Source organism: Oreochromis niloticus, linkage group LG18 (genome assembly GCF_001858045.2).
Source record: "Oreochromis niloticus isolate F11D_XX linkage group LG18, O_niloticus_UMD_NMBU, whole genome shotgun sequence".
Taxonomy (NCBI): Eukaryota; Metazoa; Chordata; class Actinopteri; order Cichliformes; family Cichlidae; genus Oreochromis; species Oreochromis niloticus.
This window is the reverse complement of record NC_031982.2, coordinates 21,128,826-21,149,862: the sequence shown is the minus strand read 5'-3', so window position 1 is coordinate 21,149,862 and position 21,037 is coordinate 21,128,826. Positions and strand designations below refer to the sequence as shown.

Sequence of the window (21,037 nt, the reverse complement as noted above, 5' to 3'; positions counted from 1 at the left end):
GTTGTCAACAATCCACTGTACTACAGGTCTGCTAAAAAGGAGAAAAAAAGTTTATTTTCACATTTTCACATAATCGATTGTAACAAACCACGGCAGACCCGATGACATGTTCATGCTTTTCAGCATACTTTATTATTTCACCACGGTTGCTGTATACACTCGGCTGCAGCTCTCCCGCTGCCAGCCGCACACATTACCCACAACAACAACCCCACTCAGGACCCAGTACTACTTATGCAGAGCGGCGTGATGAGCCGATGAAGGTCCGGTGCGTCAGCTTCTCCTGCAGCCGTGCCACATGCATACTTATCCAAAAATGCCATCAAAGCTGAATTAGTTAAGTAGAACAAGCACTGTTGTGTGCGTGTCTTGCACAGTACTGTGCATACAACCAGGACATCTTTGGTCAATTCAAATCTCATTCCATACTATGTGTAATAAAGGAAATATATTTTGGGGGTATTTCTTTTTGCATTTTCTTTTTTTGTACTTGGTCTATTGAAACAATATTTGTTTTTGTTTGTTGGAGCTTTGTAATTTTGTCTTTTTGCATATGTGTAATGGCTGAGATGACGATAAAATTAGCTTTGAATTAGCTGTCCATTAAAGGCAAAAATGCCCCAAATAAATAATCTTTAAAAAAACAGAGCTAGCAATATTAACCTTTTGTCTTATTTTATGCAGTATATATTTTCAAGGTCTTCCCGTTGCCTAGTGATAGTGATGTCACCCTAATAAAGACCCTTAAAAAAATGGATCTCGACAAGGATTCAAAGCAGTGGTTGTAGAACATGCTTTTTGAATTGTGCTTCTTCTTCAAGCTAAAGGGGCCCTGTCACAGGGAGGTCCGTGATCTCTAAACACAATGAATCATACTCTTAACTGTGTTGTATGTGTGTTGCTTTCAAGTCTTTCATGAGATCCTCAAGGCAGTCTGGTGCTAGTTTTAAAATTATGATTTGGTTCAGTTGTCTGTTTCTCATCTCTCCTCCAGGCTGCACTTGGCTTCCATCTAGTTTGGACCCAAGAATTGCCAAAATCAGTCCGACCCTTATGTGTAGGGATGATACAGTCCACACTGATGTTTATGAAGTTCAGATGTTTTGAACCACTGCTCTTAAGTGCAGTTCAAAACACCCAAGTCACATGACTGTAGTTAGTAGGGACCTTGATACATTTTACCCCCATTTTGACCTGCTGGTGCAGAAAAAAACCTGATGACATTTCAAACTTCCAGAAAACTTAAGTCTAATCCACAGTGTGGAAATTTATTTACAGCTGGGTTAGCGTAAGCCATAATAACCACAGTGCAACTGCTAATGAAACTGTAGGGGTTACATGATACCTCACTGATGCATTCATTCAAAGGGCGCACGTTCCACTAGCGGAACACTAGCTGTTGTATATTCTCACCTTTATATCTGGGCAAAAAACACCAAAATATACCTGCAACAAGTGGAAACAGTTTTTTTCCAAGGCTGGATTTTGAGTAAAAATCTATACGTATGACATTCTTATTTGATTTTTCACTCATTCATACACAATACATTCATTTGCGCTTCATTTCACCATAAAGAAAAAAATCCTGTGATTATTTGGCTACACGTTGCAGATGCTGTAGACAATCAAACCCACAAAACCTATGTGGTTATCAGAGTAAACATAACACAATACGCACCAAGACCGGCTCTCGAGAAATCGTTCACATCCACATTATAAAAAATATGAAAAATGATACACAGTGATTTTTAATCCAGTAAAAATCTGTAAAATTTGTAAAAACACAAAAATGGTACAAGGTAATGTAGAGGTATCACAAACTGATTTAGGACTGCTATTTTACTGGAAACAAAAGAGTTTTTGGTCCTATTACACCTTATTCTTGGTGTTCTGTATCTGCAGCCTGAAGGAAGCAGTTCAGATTTTCTGTGCAGGGGGAGAGTCTGGCTCTCAACAATAGCCTTTCGCGCTACCTGCTGCTCATATACAGCAGGCAGTGTGGTCTGTGGGAGACCTGTTACTTTACTGGCTACTTTCACCATTTTGTTCCAGTACTCTGTATGCTGTCATTTGTTCATTTTCAAGCCAGGAAATAACTAAAAATGTTAAAACTGATTCAATGAAAGAGTTATCATATTTCTGTTGACGTTGAAAACATGCAACTTCCTTAAAAATGAGAGGTGTTGATAGCGCTTCTTGACCATTGCTTCTAGATTAGTGTCAAATTTTCAATTATTATCAATGACCATTCCAAGCTATTTATATTGTTCCACCAGTTCAGTAGCTTTACTCTTGATGTTGCTCTGCAGTCGAGGGTGAGGGGGCTTTCTGAGACTGATCACCACGTCCTTGGTATTCTCAGTGTATTCTCAGTATTTAGCAGACTAATGATGACGGTGTCGTTGGCAAATTTAAGGATGTGTCTGCTCACATGCTGGTTCCTGCAGTCGTTGGTCTATATGTTACTTTGTTTAGAGTTGTGCAATCTTTATCTAGAAATTATTCAACTCTAGCTCTCTCTCCTATATTTTGCCTCTTTTTCCTGCAGCACCCTGAGGCTGGTTCTACTGAAGTTTCTTCCCGTTAAAAGGGAGTTTTTCCTTTCTCCTGTCACCAAGTGCTTGTTCAAAGGGCTTTTTGGGGCTACATCTAATATTTTTGGATCTTTATCTTACAATTGAAGCACCTTGAGGTGGCTGTTGTTTTGAATCAGTGGTAGTAGTGACAATAGCAAAGCAAAAAGTGGCCAGTAGGTGTCAATGTAGAGAAAGCCTCACTTTTCCCATAACTACTTTTAGGCTCCTTTTATGGTGATTTGTGTCTAACGTTTGAAGGATGTAATGAATTATAGACAGTTAGAAAGCAGGCACATTCACTTAGTATATTCATTTGTTCACTGTTAATGTATTGCCATTATTTTGAGTGACAGATTAAGCACTGCTGTAAGTTCATTTTGTGCTTGACTGATGTTTAATTGTTGTTTCCTGGAGTAGGAGGAGCAACTGACAATAAGGCAGGAGTTGCAGGTGCTGTTGAGAACCATTGTGTGTCTCTCCTTGGTGGTGATCAGACCAGAGTAGCATTACTGCTACTACTACTACTAGGCCTACTGAAATGTTTTCATTATGAACATCACAATCAAGACCATCATAACTTACACCATAGTGTCAAAGTATCACATCATACTTGCATGGGATGCTTTTTGTTATGGTTTGGGACTTTTGTTGTTTCTTTTTTTAACTTTATCTTGTTATTCTTTATTCTTGGTTATTCCTGTCATTTTAATTCCAGTCTTGGTTGTTTGTTTCCTTTATTTTTTATTTTATTGTGATTCTCTGTTCCTCTCTCATTATGACCTATTACTTTTTCCATCAGTCATTTCAGGGTATATTTAACCACTTGTTCACTTCCATCTTATCTGATTACCTTCAATCTTTTACTTCAATTGAGAGATTATTTGAAGGACACTGATGAAGCTACATGTCAAAGCGTCCAACAATTGTAGGAAGTAGGAGCATGATTGGCTCACAGAATGTGGGCCAATAAAATATTCGGTGAAAGTGACGATGACAGAATTGATGTTGGCAGTGTGGGAAAGCAGAAGTGATTTAAAGAATAGACTAGCAGCCTGAATTCCCATGAATGCAGCCAGATGAGTGAATACAGCGCTACCTTGCTGAACACAGGCATATTGTAAGCTTCATTACTCAAGCTTACTAATCTAATCTCCGGTGTCCTCTGTTTCTTAAGGAGGTAACATCAGCATATACAGAAGGAGCTATATCTTTACTATTAACAGTTCCTTGAAGACTGAACTTAAGTTAATAGCACTTGATACTGACCCTTAACCTGCTCCTTCTTCAAGGTCAGCTTTACCCGATGCCCGTCTTTGGTCCAGTTAATAGTCTGTGTCAGCTCTTGTGGTGCACACGAGATATCTAGTACCCTTGTGCTCCTGATCCTAGGCTGCATACTCGAGCGCTCCAGCCTACATGCTCAGCCTCCAGGCTGCTTCCATCTTCTTAACTTGAACTGCCTGTTTGCTCTGCTTCTCCTGGTAGACCTCCAGAGTGGTCTCGCCTGCCTTTTCCTCCTCTCAATACCCTGTCCTCCCTACCTGCAACCCACCCACATAGTGGCCTCTTATGTCTCTTGGCTGTTTGCCATAGTTCTCCAGTTTCCCCTTGCTCTGGCTGCCAGTTCGATCACCTACTGTCGTGAGCTCATTTGTATCCCAGTCTCAGAAACATGTATCTATGTATCCACCTGCTTCTGTCTTCTGTTCTATCATTAGAGACTTATCTTCCATTATGAATGTTAACTATGCTCATGCCAACACATGGCCCCTGCCATTTTTTTAAAGAAATTGTGCTTTGTTAGTATACTGTGCTCATATAGTGAGCCTTTCCCAAACTGTTTTTTTACTCTTGTCATTCTAGTACAGGGTGATTAGATTTTTTTTTCTTGTAAAGTCTTCTCTTTATGTTAGACTTGGATAATGATATGCCTACTGCCTGAAAAATGTTTTCCACTTGGCTGGATGCTCTGAAAAGATCCAGTAATCATCTACCAGCATCTTTTTCGGTGGACACATAGGCCACAGAAGAAAACACTGGTGTTTCTAAGCTCAGCAGTGAATTCTTTTCTCAGAAAAGCAAAGTGTTGATTTGGCTCCTCCTATGCTATCACTTTGATTTTGTTTTTGAATGAGAGGAAGAGAGGTGTAACAGTGAAGCTGCAAGGAGTCGAGATAATGAAGGTGGATGCGTTTAAATACCTGTGTCAACCATCCAAACCAGTGAACAGTGAATAAAAGAGGTGAAAAATAGAGTGCAGACTAGGTGGAGTGGGTGGAAATGAGTGTCAGGGGAGATTTGTGACAGAAGAGTCACAAAGCAAGAGTGAAAGGAAAGGTTTACAAGACTTGCTATGATGTATGGTTTGGAGACAGCGGCTCTGGCAAAAAGACAGGAGGCTGAGCTGGTGGAGGCACAGTTAAAGCTGTTAAGATTTTTATTGAGAGTGACCAGGAGGGACAAGATCAGAAATGAGTACATCAGTGGGACAGTTCAGGTTGAGTGTTTTGGAGGTTAAACAGTTTGACGTGCAGAGGAGGGATGATGGATATATTGGACAAGGGATGCTGAAGATGGAGCTGCCAGGCAGGAAGACCGCAAACAACATTCCTGGATATCGTGAAGGAGGACATGCAGAGAATTTGTGTGGCAGAATGCTAGGGATAGGGCCAGATGAAGACAAAAATGATTATAATGACATCTGCTGTGTAAAGATTGTCAGCTAAAACTGAATGCCACACACGAGTTAGGGTCAAGTTGTATGTATGAGAAAGTTGTCCGGCATCTTACAAACAAACTACGTAAAGCTTCCACAATGCTTGCATTTGTACTAAGGCTTTAATAGAAGCTTATATAAAAGGCTGCATAGCAACTTTTATAGGGTGATGCACAGGTGTGGAACAGCATGCAGCCTCCTAAAATATCATGAAAATAAAAGCAGAGGCCCACTTCTTCAGTTAAGTGTGTTACATAACTTCCTCTCTAACTTCTGTAACCCCTGAATGCATTAAACAGCAAGATCTGAATATAATGCAGCACACTTTGACCATGATATAAAAACACCTGCTCTCATGGAACACGCTCTCAAAGAGAATCCTGGCATTTAACACCTTTACACTGACTTCACATATTCTTTTAGAATGTTATTTAAGGAGGAGTGTCATTGCATTGGCAGAAATATAATTTTGTTAATTACATTTTATTGCACTAAACAGTGTATTCAAACATACTGAATAAGGCTTGAAAGTATATTGTAACCGCTCTGAGCCTTTCAAAAACAATTATTTAGTCCACTGACAAAAGGAAAGAGTAGCAAAGCTACAATATTCCCACACATGCCCTCATTAACATGAAAGCTGCCCTGGAACAGGCAGCCACTTGATGTTCCACAGTGAGAGTGTTACAAAATTAGGATCTTCACAAATTGCTACATGCAGAATGAATTGGAGGCTCGGGAGAGCAGGGTGACAGCATAAGGAACGCGTAAAGAGCTCTTACTGTAGCTCACCAACAAAATGAGATGGAGTGTAATTATCCTACAGCCATGTAATATGTCCTCTGAAACCGAGCTGAGTGACTCAAACTGTCTTTCTTGTAATTGGATGGATGTCCTGATTGTGATCGATAGCTGTTTGACTGTACTCATACAGATCCTTTGGGTATCAGAAGATACCGTTCCTATTATAAAACGATAATCGTATTTTTCACTATGTAAATTAAAAAACATAGATGCTCACTATTATTTACATATTGTAATAAACTCATTGGCTTTGTTGTATTGCCATTGCAATGCACTGCACTAGTTTTTCTCCTCTCTTCTGCTCGCTCTCTCTCTGTGTATGTGTGCTTGTGTTTCACGATGTGTGCCCCCTCCCACGCACGTGGAGTTGAGGAGAAACAGGTGAACTGAAGGATGTTACTTGACGTGACAAAAACTCAATATGTTGATGTTTAATAAAAGCTTCCCAACCACGGCTAACCCTAACAAACCAAAAGAATATACAGCTACAGTTTGTGTGCTGTTACATTACAGTTAAGTCAGAAAAACTGACTGCTGCTGCAAAAAAACTGCTGACTGTCTGTTTTTACCCCTCTCCGTGATACATGTGCTTCCTACACAGCTCTAGTGGCACAAGACACACAAATATAGACGCTATCATGAAATACGTGCACCTCTAACTGCTACATCATTTAGAAAGTATGCATTAATTATTGTTGACAGTATTACACTGTGTGTCCTTATTTGACAAATTCTTGTATAACAAAGAGTGATTCGTCACCTGTTGATTTTACACACTCATTTTCAGTCTAGCATGTATGATTGCTGTGCAGATTTTTTTAAGTAGGTGTTAGCATTTTGGTGTTTTGCCACACGGGCATCATGCATCATTCATTGCAAACCAGCAATACATTTGGCAATAAGCTGAGAAGTGCATTTGACTTAGCTCTTAGGAAAGGGCTGTTGTCACTGTAGGTAACTGAAACCATGGTGTTTCTTTGACTTTAACCAACATATTTTTGCTGTCCAAGCCCATCTATGCTGTTACAGTTAGCCACGGTCTATGCCATTATGAATATAGCACGCCATGCAATTAAAAACAAACAAAAAAAATCTAACAAAAAATTGCCCCTAATTGTTATCAGACCAGCAATTATACTGCATATAATTTAGACTGGAAAAAAAAAAACAGTTTATGTATGCCCAGGTTGCTTATTAATTTTTTTGTTATTATTATTATTATTATTAAAGCAGTGGCGTGCTAATGCTTCCAAATCCCCTGCCTGACATTGCTTGGATTATATGACAATGACTGTGTCTGTTATTATGAAAGTGGAACAACAAAGGGGAAAGGAACAAACACAATGAACAAAGTTAGATCAATATTAGCTTCCTCGAAAAGGTGCAAAGAAGAAAAGAGATTTGGACTGTTTTATTGCAACAATCCTTAATAACAATGAACACCGTAAGCAGAATGTTTACAGATAATATCTATTTACCTAAATTAAGAACAAAATTAGGGTTGAAAGACATGTTTTCTTATCTGTGTAAATGCTTTTATAGGCACAACTAATGAATTTGAGAGAGGGTGTGAGATCAAGCCAGAAGTGTTCATAAAGACTCCTCACAGGCACTAATCAGAGGAGGGGAAGAAACACGGAAAAATTCCATAACTAAATGTCAGACGGTGCTAATATGGGGAGCTTTTTATCCTTTATTAATCAGGGGTGAGCATGTGTGTGTGTGTGTGTGTGGGTGCATATATGTGGAGGTGTGCATTGGTAAAATGAAATGCTGTTCAAATAATCACAAAGGGAGGATTTTTCCTGGATAACAAATAAAGCAGCGTCCTTGCTTCGGTGTCAGTTAATCTACTGGGATTTAAAGGGGAAAAAATAAACACATTTGAAGCAATTTGTCCGCTCTTACAAACGCTGCCAGTAAAGGGATAATGATGAGACTGTGTTTTTTTTCTGTCAAAAGAAAAAACATGCGCGTTTACTTGTAATGGCCTTCGGCTTTTTGTGGAGAAGTGTGCAACTGCTGAAAAATAAAGAGCAAAGTCAACGCGTTGAGGTCTTGTTTTGACTAAAAACATATAATCGCTCCCTACCTGACTCGTGCACCAAAGTTTTTGTGTGTTTGAGGGTGTGTGATCACAACTAGAAGAGACTCTAATAGGCCAAATCCGAGCTTCCACAGCTTTTGCTAAAAATTGTTGACAGTAGGAGGAGTCACGTTCATTTAAACACCTCTAGAGAGGTCCTGTCCAACCACCACCACCACCACCACCCACCACAGACACCTACTGTACCTCTAGGGGAAGAGAGACAAGGAGAGAGTGGGGAGGGAGGGGAGGAGGGAAATCGAGAGAGGGAAGAAAAACAAACCAAGAGCCATAAGCTCCTTGAAATGAGCTTGTTGAGGGGTGAGAAACGGACAGACCGAGAGAAAGACATGTACAACAAAGACAGGGGGTGGAGAAGGACTTATGAGAAAATTCTCCCGCTCGGCGTGTGTAACGAGAAGTGGTGAGTCTTTGCCAGTTCTCCTCGAGCGCTCGGCACTAAATGGAGTCAGAGGACTGAAACAAAACTAAAACAACGCACTGCAAGTGACAAGAGGCATTAAACCGAGATTAAAGGAGGAAGGGTGACAGCGCGATGGAAGCCAACTCTAAAAAGCATCGATTCAGGAAGGGTCGGAGTGCCACCTTCAGCATTGATGGCTTTAACATCACCATAGGTAAGCATGTAAGCAGCGAGCAGAGCACGAGCAAAGGTTAAGTGTGTTTGCACGGGAGCCCGAAAGTGTGCGTGTGTGAGTGGAACAGATTATATGGGTGTGTAAGAGAGTTCGAGGCAGTGCAGTGAGGCGTTCGGCACCAACACAGAGACATCGTTAAACACATCATCACATTTCAGCTTCTCTGCACAATTCGACACATTAGTCCATTCTGCTGAAGTTGCTGCTTGCCTCTGTACACCATGGAAACAAGGGGACTTCAGACTAAAGCTGTGTGCAGCTGACGTCACCAGGAATTCATTCTATTGTCTTGACAACCAGAGTGTTAATGAACTTATGTGCCACTTGCCTTTTTTAGTTTTCCCAGGACTTGTGAAAACTCCAGCAGTATTGAGTGTCGAAGCAATGTGAAAAATAGAGTGTCCTGAAGATGTTCTGTGGTGTGTTCCCTTAGAAGACTTGTGTCCTCAGATAACATGGGGGGTGGGGGTGGGGGGGTTAATGAGAATAAGTTTGTTTCATACACAGCAGTGTTGACCGTTTGTCACGTGGGAACGTGTTGTGATGAGAAACAAAATCTTGGTCATGCTCAGTCTTGCAGTTTGGTAAACAAAGTAAATTAGAAACTCTGCGTAGAACTTATATATAATCATTTGTCATACTTACTTTTTATGTAAGGCTGAAAACACACAACACTTTTTGTGGCACCTCTATCGGCGCTGTCACAGTTTGCACAAAGTGTATACTTACGAATTCAATATTCATTTTAATTAAACCTGCATTATGGAATTTTCCGTTAACAGTCGAGTAGATGATTACTTGGAGTGTGGTCGCCTGTGGAGACAAATCCACTGAGAATTGTAAGCCAACCTTAATACATGCCCAAGTTTAGTTTTTATTGTTATTATTATTATATTTGTACAGCCTGCAACTTTGCTGCCTGTGGTTCATTCTTGGTTGTGTTATCCACTTGCTTGTTAAGATGTATCCCTGTAACCTGGCCAGCATCAAACTGCTGAGGAATAAAACGATTAAATGGTGGACATAGTGGTGCATTTAGCAGCTACTTCAAGTGTCAGTAGTAGAAATGAATGCTGGACTAACCGGTGATCACGTGGTGGTGCTATGTGTAAATATAATACTGTTTGTTATCATGTTTGCCACAAAAGTTTTATAAGGGTAAGTCTTTGTTAGACTTTTTTTTGTTGCCTCCTGGTGGTTAAATAGTTCAGTCTTCTAACTGCACTAGGTAATTTTCCTCATTACCTTAATGAAAACTTTAAAATCTCTTCCTTTTTGATTTTTCAGATTTGTATATACATTAGTTAAACTGTTCATTTTAAGTTTTTTCGCTATGAAGGGATCACATTTAAGATGACGTGCACAACAGGAAGTGCTTGCATTATGAATACAGTGCACAGCGGGTACATTCTGGACATTTCTGTCCAGTTTGTGTTTTTTATATCTCCATGCAAATCTTAACACATCCTAATTTACCTTCTCCCTATTATTTGCATCAGTAACTACCAGACCAGTGCATGCAAGTTTAAAAACATTTAGATGATAAAATAAAATCTAACTTGGCTTGAACTGGAAACATGAAGATCTTAGTGTCTTAGTACTATTACACATCTATTCTTTGTTTCTACAACAGATTCCATGTCTGGATGATGTAATTTTACTGATTAGAAGGATGAACATTTCAGTCTTTAGACTGGCACAGAATACAAAGACAGGAACAGAGAAGCAGTGAATGATTTTTTGATGATATTTTTTAATAGTGCTCAAAAGTACCCTAAAAGATTTTATGATCCCACAGATAAAAGACTTAGGATTTTCCGCTTACATTGCTACATCTTCTTACCTGTGAAAACCTGCCTCAGTCACATGCCCCTATATCATGGCCATCTACTCACAACCATGGCAGTTGTCATGGTAACCTACAAGTGTCACAATCAATTGCTCACTAGGTCGAGGTTTCAGTCCGCGCAGCAGCATTTTACCAATCACCTCCTCTGAAGCGTGACTCCTAAGCGCTGGTCCTCATTGCCTGGCTGGACTCTTTTGTTTTCTCCTTTATTAAACTCTGAACCTCAACTGTAGCTGACAGCCTCTGCTCAGATTCCCACTGAGGTGTTTTGTCAAGTTTTAGCTTTATTAGATTTGTTATATTTCTCTTGATGTTATGAGTTTCATGTGGCCAAAGCCAGTTTTAACTTTGCAGCTCATTTGTCAGAGTACAAAGGATCTGGACTCTTGTTTTTATGCACACACATTTTGTTTTTTTGTTTTTTTTTCGGTTCCCATTTTATTAAACCATCTTTTCTCTTCCTTTTTATCTTCTAATTGTACCATTCAGTTTGTGTCTGAAATAGTGTCTTTGTCAAATAGTCTGGGTGCCAATTTTGAACAAAGCAAACTTCTACTGAAAACAAAAGTAGCAAATGCTGACAAGCTCCTTTGTCCATTTCATATTAATAGCTGTTATAAAGACTGTAGATCCATGACATGTGATTCTTCATTCCTAGTTCCTATTTTTTCCAATTATTCCCCAAACATTTTTATAACGATTCAGAAACGTCCATTCTTGCACATTTCTTGCTACAGGATAATCACTATATAACCTTGTGTTTTTATATTCAAATTCAAATAACACAATAAAGACTGTTAAGTTCAATACACATCTTTCTAAAACAAACACATAATTAGTTTAACTTTAACATCATGAATCAACTTGAATCACATATCTATCTACAGTTAAACTGGACACACTTTTTATAGTTTTACCTCTGTACACCACCAAACTGTATTTTAAATCAAACAGTCAAGATGTGATTGAAGTGCAAACTTTCAGCTTTAATTCAAGAGGTTTTTACAAGAATTTGACATTAAATGTTCATATAAACACTTTTTTTACATAGTTCCCCGTTTTCAGAGGCACAGAAATAATTGGACAGTTAACTGAACAGCAGTTTCATGGTGAGGTCTGTTCCCTTGTTATTTTATGATACGTGAAGCAGACTTTCAGTCAACTTCAGATAAAATATTGACAAATTTTGACTGTAATTTTAAATATGGGGCCTGAAGAGATGTCAGCGCCAGTGAGAGAGGTTATCGTTAGGCTGAAAGAATTAAATAAATCTATCAAAGAGACAGCAAAAGAAGGAGGAGGAGAAGGAAAACGCTAGCTAGATCAGCAACACCAAAACCCTAAAAGACCATGGGACTCATCTAAAGTGCATGATGATGGAATTATTTCCATAGTTTTGAAAAACAACTTCACATCTGACCAAGTCAAGGATACTCTTTGAGTGTCAGGCATGCCATTGTTGAAGTTTACAATCAAGAAATGCCTAGAGGAATGGAAATAAAACAAGGTGCACACCACTGATTACACTCAAGAATAAGAAAGTCACAATAGACTTGAATAGACAGGATATTTGTGAAGGGCACAGGGCTATATTATCTGCTCTCATACGGCCAAATGCTGTAAAAATGAGCGGACCGAGCTTCACAATGCAAATGCATAATGACCCAAAGAAATGACCCAAAGTCTTATGCAGAATCAAACCAGGAGTTTTCTCAATGAAAACAAATAGTCAAATCAATCACCTCACTTCAATAGTCAAATCAATCACCTCAACAGCAGCCCATGCTTTCACTGGCTGTTGTAAAAGCCTGGTGGAGTAACTTAAAAGATGAAATACTGTATTTGGTGATGTCCATGGATTCAGGCATTTAATCACTTTCATCTAAATATTATAAACAATCGTTATGTTTAAAATTATAATATTTTCAGGGGTTAGGATGGGCTTTAATGACCTAGAACAGTGTTCCTGCACCTTCAGTTAATGAGCAATTAAATCTGATAGGCACATTGATACATATTGCCATCAAATGACTTAATTTTCCTGTGCTGCAGCCTGGCATTGCTCTCAGTGACAGCATGGAGATATTGGCTCAGTAATAAGAAAATAATGACATTACATTTAGGACTGAAAGATAAAATAGCAAATGGACATGTAGGATTAATCAGTGAACAACATCAATAACTAGTAAAAAACATAAAATCTCTGAAACTTTTACTTAATTATTTTATTATTATAGCTGCAACTGTTTCCAATTCAATATCCATCAACATAGCTTTTTTTTCCAACTGTGACCTTCAGTTGGATAAGTGGAAGAAGATGGATGGATGGATGGATGGATGGATCATACAAGGTGTTCATTAGTCACAATATTTTTTTATGGTCTTCTGATTGAATGTTGGGATGATTGAAGCATTTCCTGTGAGAGAACCTGACATGCCGCCCATATACCTAATGAAGTTTGGATAGACTGAATCATTGTAATAAATATTCTAGCATTAAGTCAGACAGTGTGTGGGAGTTCTGTTTAATTGCTTTTGTGAACTGATACATGTCGAAATTACGTAACAGATAGAAATCGGCCAACACACAGTTTGACACACAAAAAACAGCAGTCCTCATTTTCCAGCCTTGGCTCCTCTTTGTTTAGATATTTGCTAATTGTGAAGCATTCAAGCTGAGCTGGTTATGTGCAGCTTTTCATATAGGAGAAGAAAAGATGGAGACGGAGAGAGAGAGACACCGGAGAGTTAATTTATTTATTTTATTCCAGCCTGAAGTGCAAATAATGTACATCAGTATGTAAACACTGAGTCATATTTAAAAGTATAATACATGTAATGTAATGGATACTATACATTTTGTATGAATTAGCCTGCCTCACTTAATCGACATAGGGAATATCCATTCATTTTAAATCCTATAATTTTTCCAATTTTTTTTTAGTAACTATAATAGTGATGAATATATTAGCTTTTGTCTTTAAAGAAACCAAAATTCCCAGTGCTAGGCCTTGGCAGTGAACAGCTTAAGGCCAACTTTTATTAGGCTGAAGGAAACCCTGGCATATCTTCAAAGACCCTTTATCTAAAACACTTTTTGATGTTGCATTTGTGTGGTTTTGTCTGACTATTTTGGTACCTTGAACTGCCTACCTCTCCTAAATGCCTTCCAGGATAGAATATTTGAAAGTGTGCTCAGCTGTTTACTTGCTCCGTGATGACTAGCTCTTCACACTGCCTTCCAGAGTGATCGACTCTTGACTTCTGATGGATGTTGGACTTCATATCGTAAAAACCACCTATTTTCTAGTATAACGCTACAACTGGATGATAATGGCACCTCTCACTAATAGTTTTTCTTGCTTTCTTTCTATAATCGGACTTTTGTTTTTCATAGGGGTAAAAAAAAAGAATGAAAGATAAGAAAAACATCTAAAACCAGAAGGGCATATAATCAAGCATCGGTGGGCACAGTGGTTACAGACAGACTTTATGCACATGCTTATTTCTGTTTCCATGGTGAGATTGTAATGGCATTTTGTGAGGTTCCTTTTTTTTCTGATGACATTGAAAAATTGTGAATCCTTTTCTGCAGCTGGATCCTACATTTTCCCAGCCAGTATTCGCACCACCTTGATGACTGAGCCTCTCTCTCTGGTATAGACTGTTTTCATAAGCCAGGTGACCTTTGAAAGCTGAACTTTATTTATATGAAATGTGTGGATCTTCTTTAATTTCTGTGTGACTCTTAGCTAATAAGTCAGTCTGTATAATGAATGTTTTTTGGGGTTTTTTATGCTGTTATAGCCTTTCCTTTATTAGTGCTTTATACAGCAGTAACAAGAGAGATTTCCAGGAGGATAGTGTAACAGACCATAAATCAGAAAGTAAGATTTGACTGAGTTATAGTGTTGTTTATCAGAATTTGTCAAAATCAAATCACAGTGAGTGCATTATGATCAAACCTTGTTTGTTAAAGTTTGTTCATTGTGAAATTTAAAAGGCATAATAATTTGAGTGCTCACAAAATGATTTGACATGTTCAGCTTCATTTTTCACTCCAGTGGAGCAACAAACATTATTGAGCTTATATACAGATAAGAAGGGGATATAGGGGGGGATATATAAAATGTCTGTAATTTTCCATCCATCTTTTCCAATGAACTCCTCCTCACTGATGACAGTTGACAGACCTTCTAATTCAAAGTGTGAATCTATAGAAAAAAGGTGCCAGCAGCAGCGGTATAACATGATAGTAGTGACGTAGTTTTAGTGATACCAGATAAACAATCGCATGCATATGAACTTGACTGATAACCCATCCTTAGTCCATATAGTTTAATGTTATGTCATCCCACCCTTTGCAGATATAGCAGCTTCAGGTCTTCTGGGAAGTCTTTCCACAAGGTTTAGGAGTGTGTTTATGGGAATTTTTGACCATTTTTCCAGAAGTACATTTGTGAGGTCAGACACTGATGTTGGATGAGAATGCCTGACTCGCTGTCTCCCCTCTAATTCATCCCAAAGGTGTTCTGTCGTGTGGTCAGGACTCTGTGCAGGCCAGTCAAGTTCTTCTACACCAAACTCACTCATCCATGTCTTTATGGACCTTGCTTTGTGCACTGGTGTGCAGTCATATCGGAACAGGAAGGGTTTCCCCAAACTGTTCCCACAGTTCCCAGGTGGAAGAATGAAATTGTCTAAAATATCTTGGTGTGCTGAAGGATTAAGCGTTGCTGCTGGAACTCCTGAAAAACAACCTCATACCATAACCACTGATTCTCCAGACTTTAAACTTGGCACCATGCAGTCATACATGTCCACTGCTCTAGCGTCCGTTGGTGGTGTGCTACACACCACTGCGATGATCCATAGCAATGCTATGGATTGTGCTTGGTGATGTAAGGCTTGGATGCAGCTGCATGGCCATGGAAACCCTTTCCATGAAGCTCTTTACTCACTGCTCTAGAGCTAGACTGAAAACAGCATAAAGTTTGGAAGTGTGTAGATATTGACTCTGTTGAAAGTTTGTAACCTCTGTGCACTACGCACCGCTGACCCCACTCTGTGATTTTATGTGGCCTACTACTTCATGGCTGTTCGTTCTCAATCACTTCCACTTTATTATAATACCACTAACAGCTGACAGTGGAATATTTAGTAGTGAGGAAAATGCTGCACAGGTGGCATCCTATCATGGTACCATACTGGAATATACTGAGCTACTGAGAACAACCCATTCTTTCAGAGATGTTTTTAGAAACAGCCTACAAGCCCAGAGATGCTGGGATGTTGTATCTTGAATTGAGTTTTGTAATTACCATCCACTGTTTGCTCTTCCTGTCATATGTAGTGCAACTTGTGAGCACTCTGCTGAGTCATTTGTTTACATTTCGGTCGCACATCAACAGCGGCTAGTGTCTCCTCCTTCAAAACCTGGTTGTACTCAATGGGTGTGCAGTGAAATATAGTTTTATCCACCTTCAGCGGAAACAGCTTTCTTGCATTTTTAGCAAAGAATTTCACATTATTGGAGGTAGTGATGCGCGAATCATGAACGAATCGTTCAATACTCGAGAATCACTTTACTGACTCATGAATCATGATTCACAAGCCCAACTGACTCACTGACTCATCCCTGTTGCTGTTAGCAGCAATATATCTAGCTTATAATTAAAATTGTGGAGAAAAACACAACATCCAGTATCTTAACAAAAACATTTCTGCTCTGAACGGGAAGAAAAAACCCTGAGTAGCTCACATCAAGACAATAGCTCCTCGGTTCACAGTAGCATCGCTCTGCTAACATGCTAACAGCACCTTTGAGCTACTCACCCCCTCCTTCCTGTGCTGAATCATAGAGCGAACGAATCACTCACTCACTCACCCCCTCCCTCCTGGCTCACTAACCAATGTTCCCTTTAGAATTTTTTTTGCTCTATAAAATAGTTGTTTTCTTTTAGAATCACTCATCTTAGCAGTAGGAAGAGAAAAGAGAAACAAATTAAGTTTGAGTGAAAATGTACATTTTTTGCACTCTCTGGTCAACTGACTCAGTGAATCAAATGACTCAAAAAACCTGATTCACTTTGGTGAGTGACTCATTAAAACTCGATTCAGTAAAAAGAATCAAATTTACCATCACTAATTGGAGGTTGTTTAAGTAGCTCCCTTTTTATCTCCTTTAAACACTTGCTCTCGGACATGCCCGAGCTCGTTTCATTGTTTTGCACACTAGGGAATGTAAATACATGGCGTTGCTATAGCAATGATATTCCAGTATGACACTTTCATATCGAATAAAACATTAGACCAGTATCAGTGTGGACAGTGCGATGTGACACAGCTCCAATGCAGACTTTTGACCTACTTTTTTGGAAAACAGCAGGATGTAGTGAAGGAGAGTGAAGGTCAAGTGGAAAAACTAACACTGACAGTGTCAGCCCCATTTACCTCACTGGTTAGATGAAATGTAGTGACCTATTCACCACTTAACAGACTTGTGCTCTGTAAGCAAATGGAAAATTAGTGCTGTGGCATTTTGTTCTTTTGTTAATGCAAAGCCTGCTTGTGAGAACTTAACTTTATCTGATAATGCATTTTGCCTTTAACCAGGCCTACTTCTTATTTTTCTTACATTTTTTTTACACTCACTTTGAAAATCGATGCTGCATATATGTCCTGTAATAATGTCAGAAGAAAGTTTTCTGCAAACACTGAAAATGTCAAATTATTGCTACAATTAATTTCAGCTACTGTTAAAATTTTAAACTGGGAATATTTTCGTTACTGGCGACTCATATTAATCTGACCAGCTGCCACAGGTCCTGCCATGATCACAGTATAAATATTGCACCTTAAAGTTGTATTTTTATAAAAATAAATAAATAAATAAATAAATGTGTTGTATTAAACAACAAAGGGGATGGAAATAAACTAGATATGGAGTCTGTGTTCACTGATGTTAAAGGTCTAAAATGTCTGCTGTTAAAACTGTGTGTGTTTCAGCATACACAAATGGACATCAGAAGGGTCATTTTAGTGACAGTGAATGTGATATGGTTGTTGGTGCCAGATAAGCTGGAGTATTTCAATAATTGCTCGGATGTTCCTGTGCAAAATCTCAAAGATTTACATAGGAATGGTTTAAACCAGCGGTCCCCAACCTTTTTTGCCTCACGGACCGGTTTATGCCCGACAATATTTTCACGGACCGGCCTTTAAGGTGTCGCGGATAAATACAACAAAATAAAACTAGTACCGGTACCGAAAAAAAGAATATTTATTCATAACACACGTGAAAAGACCCAGGAAAACCGAGTTAACGATAAAAAAGATAACAAAATAACGCTGAAAACCGATAAAAACCATGAAAACCATACATTTCACACCTGAGCCTGAACTTTCGCGGCCCGGTACCAAACGACTCACGGACCGGTACCGGTCTGAGGCCTGGGGGTTGGGGACCGCTGGTTTAAACTACATAACTGATTGTGCCACTCTTTGCACAACAGCTCCAGTCAGTCATTTATCATAACTGGCAATGAGTCTTTACATGAATTTTGTCCCACTCTTCTTTTACAGAGTTGTTAATTCAGCCACATTGAAGGGTTTTTGATCATGAAGTTTGTGTTCAAGGTCATACTAAAGCATCTGCGTCAGATTTAGGTTCAGTTTTTTCGAGGCCACTTCATTGGCCATTGGTGTTTCATGCTGCATAAATGTGCTTGAGCTTCAGAGAAAAAATTGATGGCTGGACATTCTCCTTCAGGATTTTTTTGTTGAGAGCAGAATTCATGGTTCCATCATGTACAGCAAGACCTTGAAGCAGCAAAGCAGCCCCAGACGATCACACTACGGTCACTATGTTTGACTGTTCTTTTTATGAAATGCTGTGTTTTACACCAGATAATCCAGATATTTTTTGGTAAATGTGAGATGAGCCTTTGCGTTCTTTTTGGTCAGCAGTGACATTTTTCCCCAGTCTCTCTCTTATTGGTGAATCATGAACACTGACCTTAACTGAGGCAAGTGAGGCCTGCAGTTCTTTAGATGTTGTTCTGGGTACTTTTGTGACCTCCTGAATGAGTCGTTGATGCACTCTGGGAGTAATTTTAGTAGGCCGGTCACTCCTGGGAAGGTTCACCACTGTTCCAAGTTTGCTCCATTTGTGGATAATGGTTCTCACTGTGGTTCGCTGGAGTCTGAGAAATGGGTTTGTAAGCCTTTCCAGACTGATAGATGTTAGTGACTTTGTCTCTCAGCTGTTTCTTTAGATTAAGGCATGGTGTGTGGGTTTTTCACATCTTTAAACCTATTTTACTTTATTTTTACAGACAGGTTGCAGGTTTAGCAGGTCTCCCTGTTATCAGTCCTGGGTATGGATAGTGAAATTAAATTCAGCTTGCTAAAAAGACATGGTTAATCACACATAGGTCATCTTTTAAGGGGTAAGGGTCGGAAAATGACTTTTTCACCTGGGGCAGGTACGTTCGGATAGCTTTTTTTCCCTTTTAATAAATGATTTTTAAAATTTCAACACTGAATTGTGTATTTACAGGTGTGTTTGATGATCTGAAACATTTAAGTGTGACAAATATGCAAAAATAAAATAGAAATCGGGCACTGTATGCATGCACTTTATGTTGTTTATAGAGTGATTCTCAGTTGTTTGTGAGACTAGCTTTAGCAGAGTGAGGAGGAGAGTGAAAGTGGGTGTCTCATGCCAAAAGCATGAGAGTAGGCAACAGTTTTCTGCGATGCTTTTACTGTTTAGGGCATCATCCAAAGAAATCACGTTTGTTAGTGAGCTGAACAACGCACAAAGATGTGGGAGAGACATATGCACAGTTGTAATCTTGTGCGTGCCTAACTGTTCTCGTCTAACTGTTCAGACTTGTACAGTATCTAAATGACTACTTGTACATGTTTCTGATGCATAAATGTTACTAGATCATTGTGTAATTTGCCTTAAAGTGATCATGGTGTGCATTTAGATATGGAGCTAGCGTGTTCAGATGCTGGATAGGAGTGCATGTCTGAAAGATTCTTATATGGGTTTAGTTAAATGACTAATTTAAACAAAATCCATCATTTGTGATTGAATTTCTCACCTACCTTAAATTAAATAAACTGGAAACAAAACACATTTTGCTTACTTGGAAAAATAAGCAACATTTTGGCAGCTAAAATCCAAGCACACACCTGCGATTTCTCTCCTCTAACTACCCACTAATGGTAATAGTCTCATGATCAAATGGGGTTTTACATAAATGGCTGTGTTGGCTTGTCCATCTCCAAGAACACATTTGGTGGAATAAATTCATGTAACTAGCCCTAAATTCAAAATGAGGCATTAAAGTATATTTTATCTTTTGCAGGAAGGAAAAAAATTGAAAAGATGGAAATTTGAAAAGATGAAAAACAAACAGAGTAAAACAAACAGTTAATATAGGGTACAAAACAAAAATGAAAAAAGATTAGAGGGGATTTGTTTCACTATGTTCTTAACCTTTAGTCTCATGAGTCTATGATCCACTCATGGCTACAGTGCTGAAACGTGGAACACTGACTTTTGCATCTAACCTTGTTCATATCCTTAGAGTTCCTTATTTACAAGGGCGGCTAATCTGATTAACACCAAAGGCCAAAATCAAACAATGCTGTTTATATTTGTCACAGGAAGCTGATGACGGGTCTGTTTTGTTATCTACTAGAAGTAGAATTTCATGGAGGCCCACAGAAGTCCAAATGCAGCGTTATATCCCACAAGGCCATTTTTAAATCGTTTATCCTTCGGTTGCCCATGTTGATTAACAGAGCATGACATTGTCGTAAGCAAAATAATACACTTGGTCCCAAAGCACAATTAGACACAACAACAAGTTCATTTCAAGACACAGTTGTTCAACTGCAGACTGAATGATGAAGAGAAAAGAGTATAAGAAATATCTCAGGATTTGAGGTCCTTTAACAAACACAAATGAAACTCGGTAGTCAGCTGATGATGACAAAATTAGAAATGCAGTCACTGAAACACTAATTGAAGGTTGTTAAAACAGTGTAGATGATAGTAATTACTGTAACAGAATATAAAAGATTTTTCCTGCTGCTTTTTCAGGGTAACGAACTAATGAAACTTAAATTACGTGAATTAGTCTTAATTTTAAGGCAACTGTGAGTTTGTGGTGTACCAGTTGCATTGGTTAACTTGTAAGATACTCTTCCATCTCATGTTATTAGCAGGTGAAAGGTCACTTTCATTCTCATATTGTTGACAAATGCTCTAATAATGCGACATCCTTCCTCAGGATTCTGGAGTGTGGACATTAACAGGTTCTGTACCCG

General features: G+C 38.8%; 1 protein-coding gene across 4 annotated transcripts in view; it reads left to right on the top strand.

Annotated features, from left to right (window-relative positions):
- The window catches only part of pde1cb (phosphodiesterase 1C, calmodulin-dependent b), a 102,833-nt gene that overhangs the window by 5,369 nt on the left and 76,427 nt on the right, over positions 1-21,037 (top strand). The window contains exon 1 of one of the 4 annotated variants that reach the window (XM_013269608.3): positions 8,427-8,820. The exons of the other annotated variants lie outside the window; for them this stretch is intronic. Coding sequence (XP_013125062.1) covers positions 8,739-8,820 — 82 coding nt within the window. The 5' untranslated portion in view covers positions 8,427-8,738. Of the gene's footprint in view, positions 1-8,426; positions 8,821-21,037 lie in introns of those variants that run through there. 4 annotated transcript variants of the gene reach the window in all.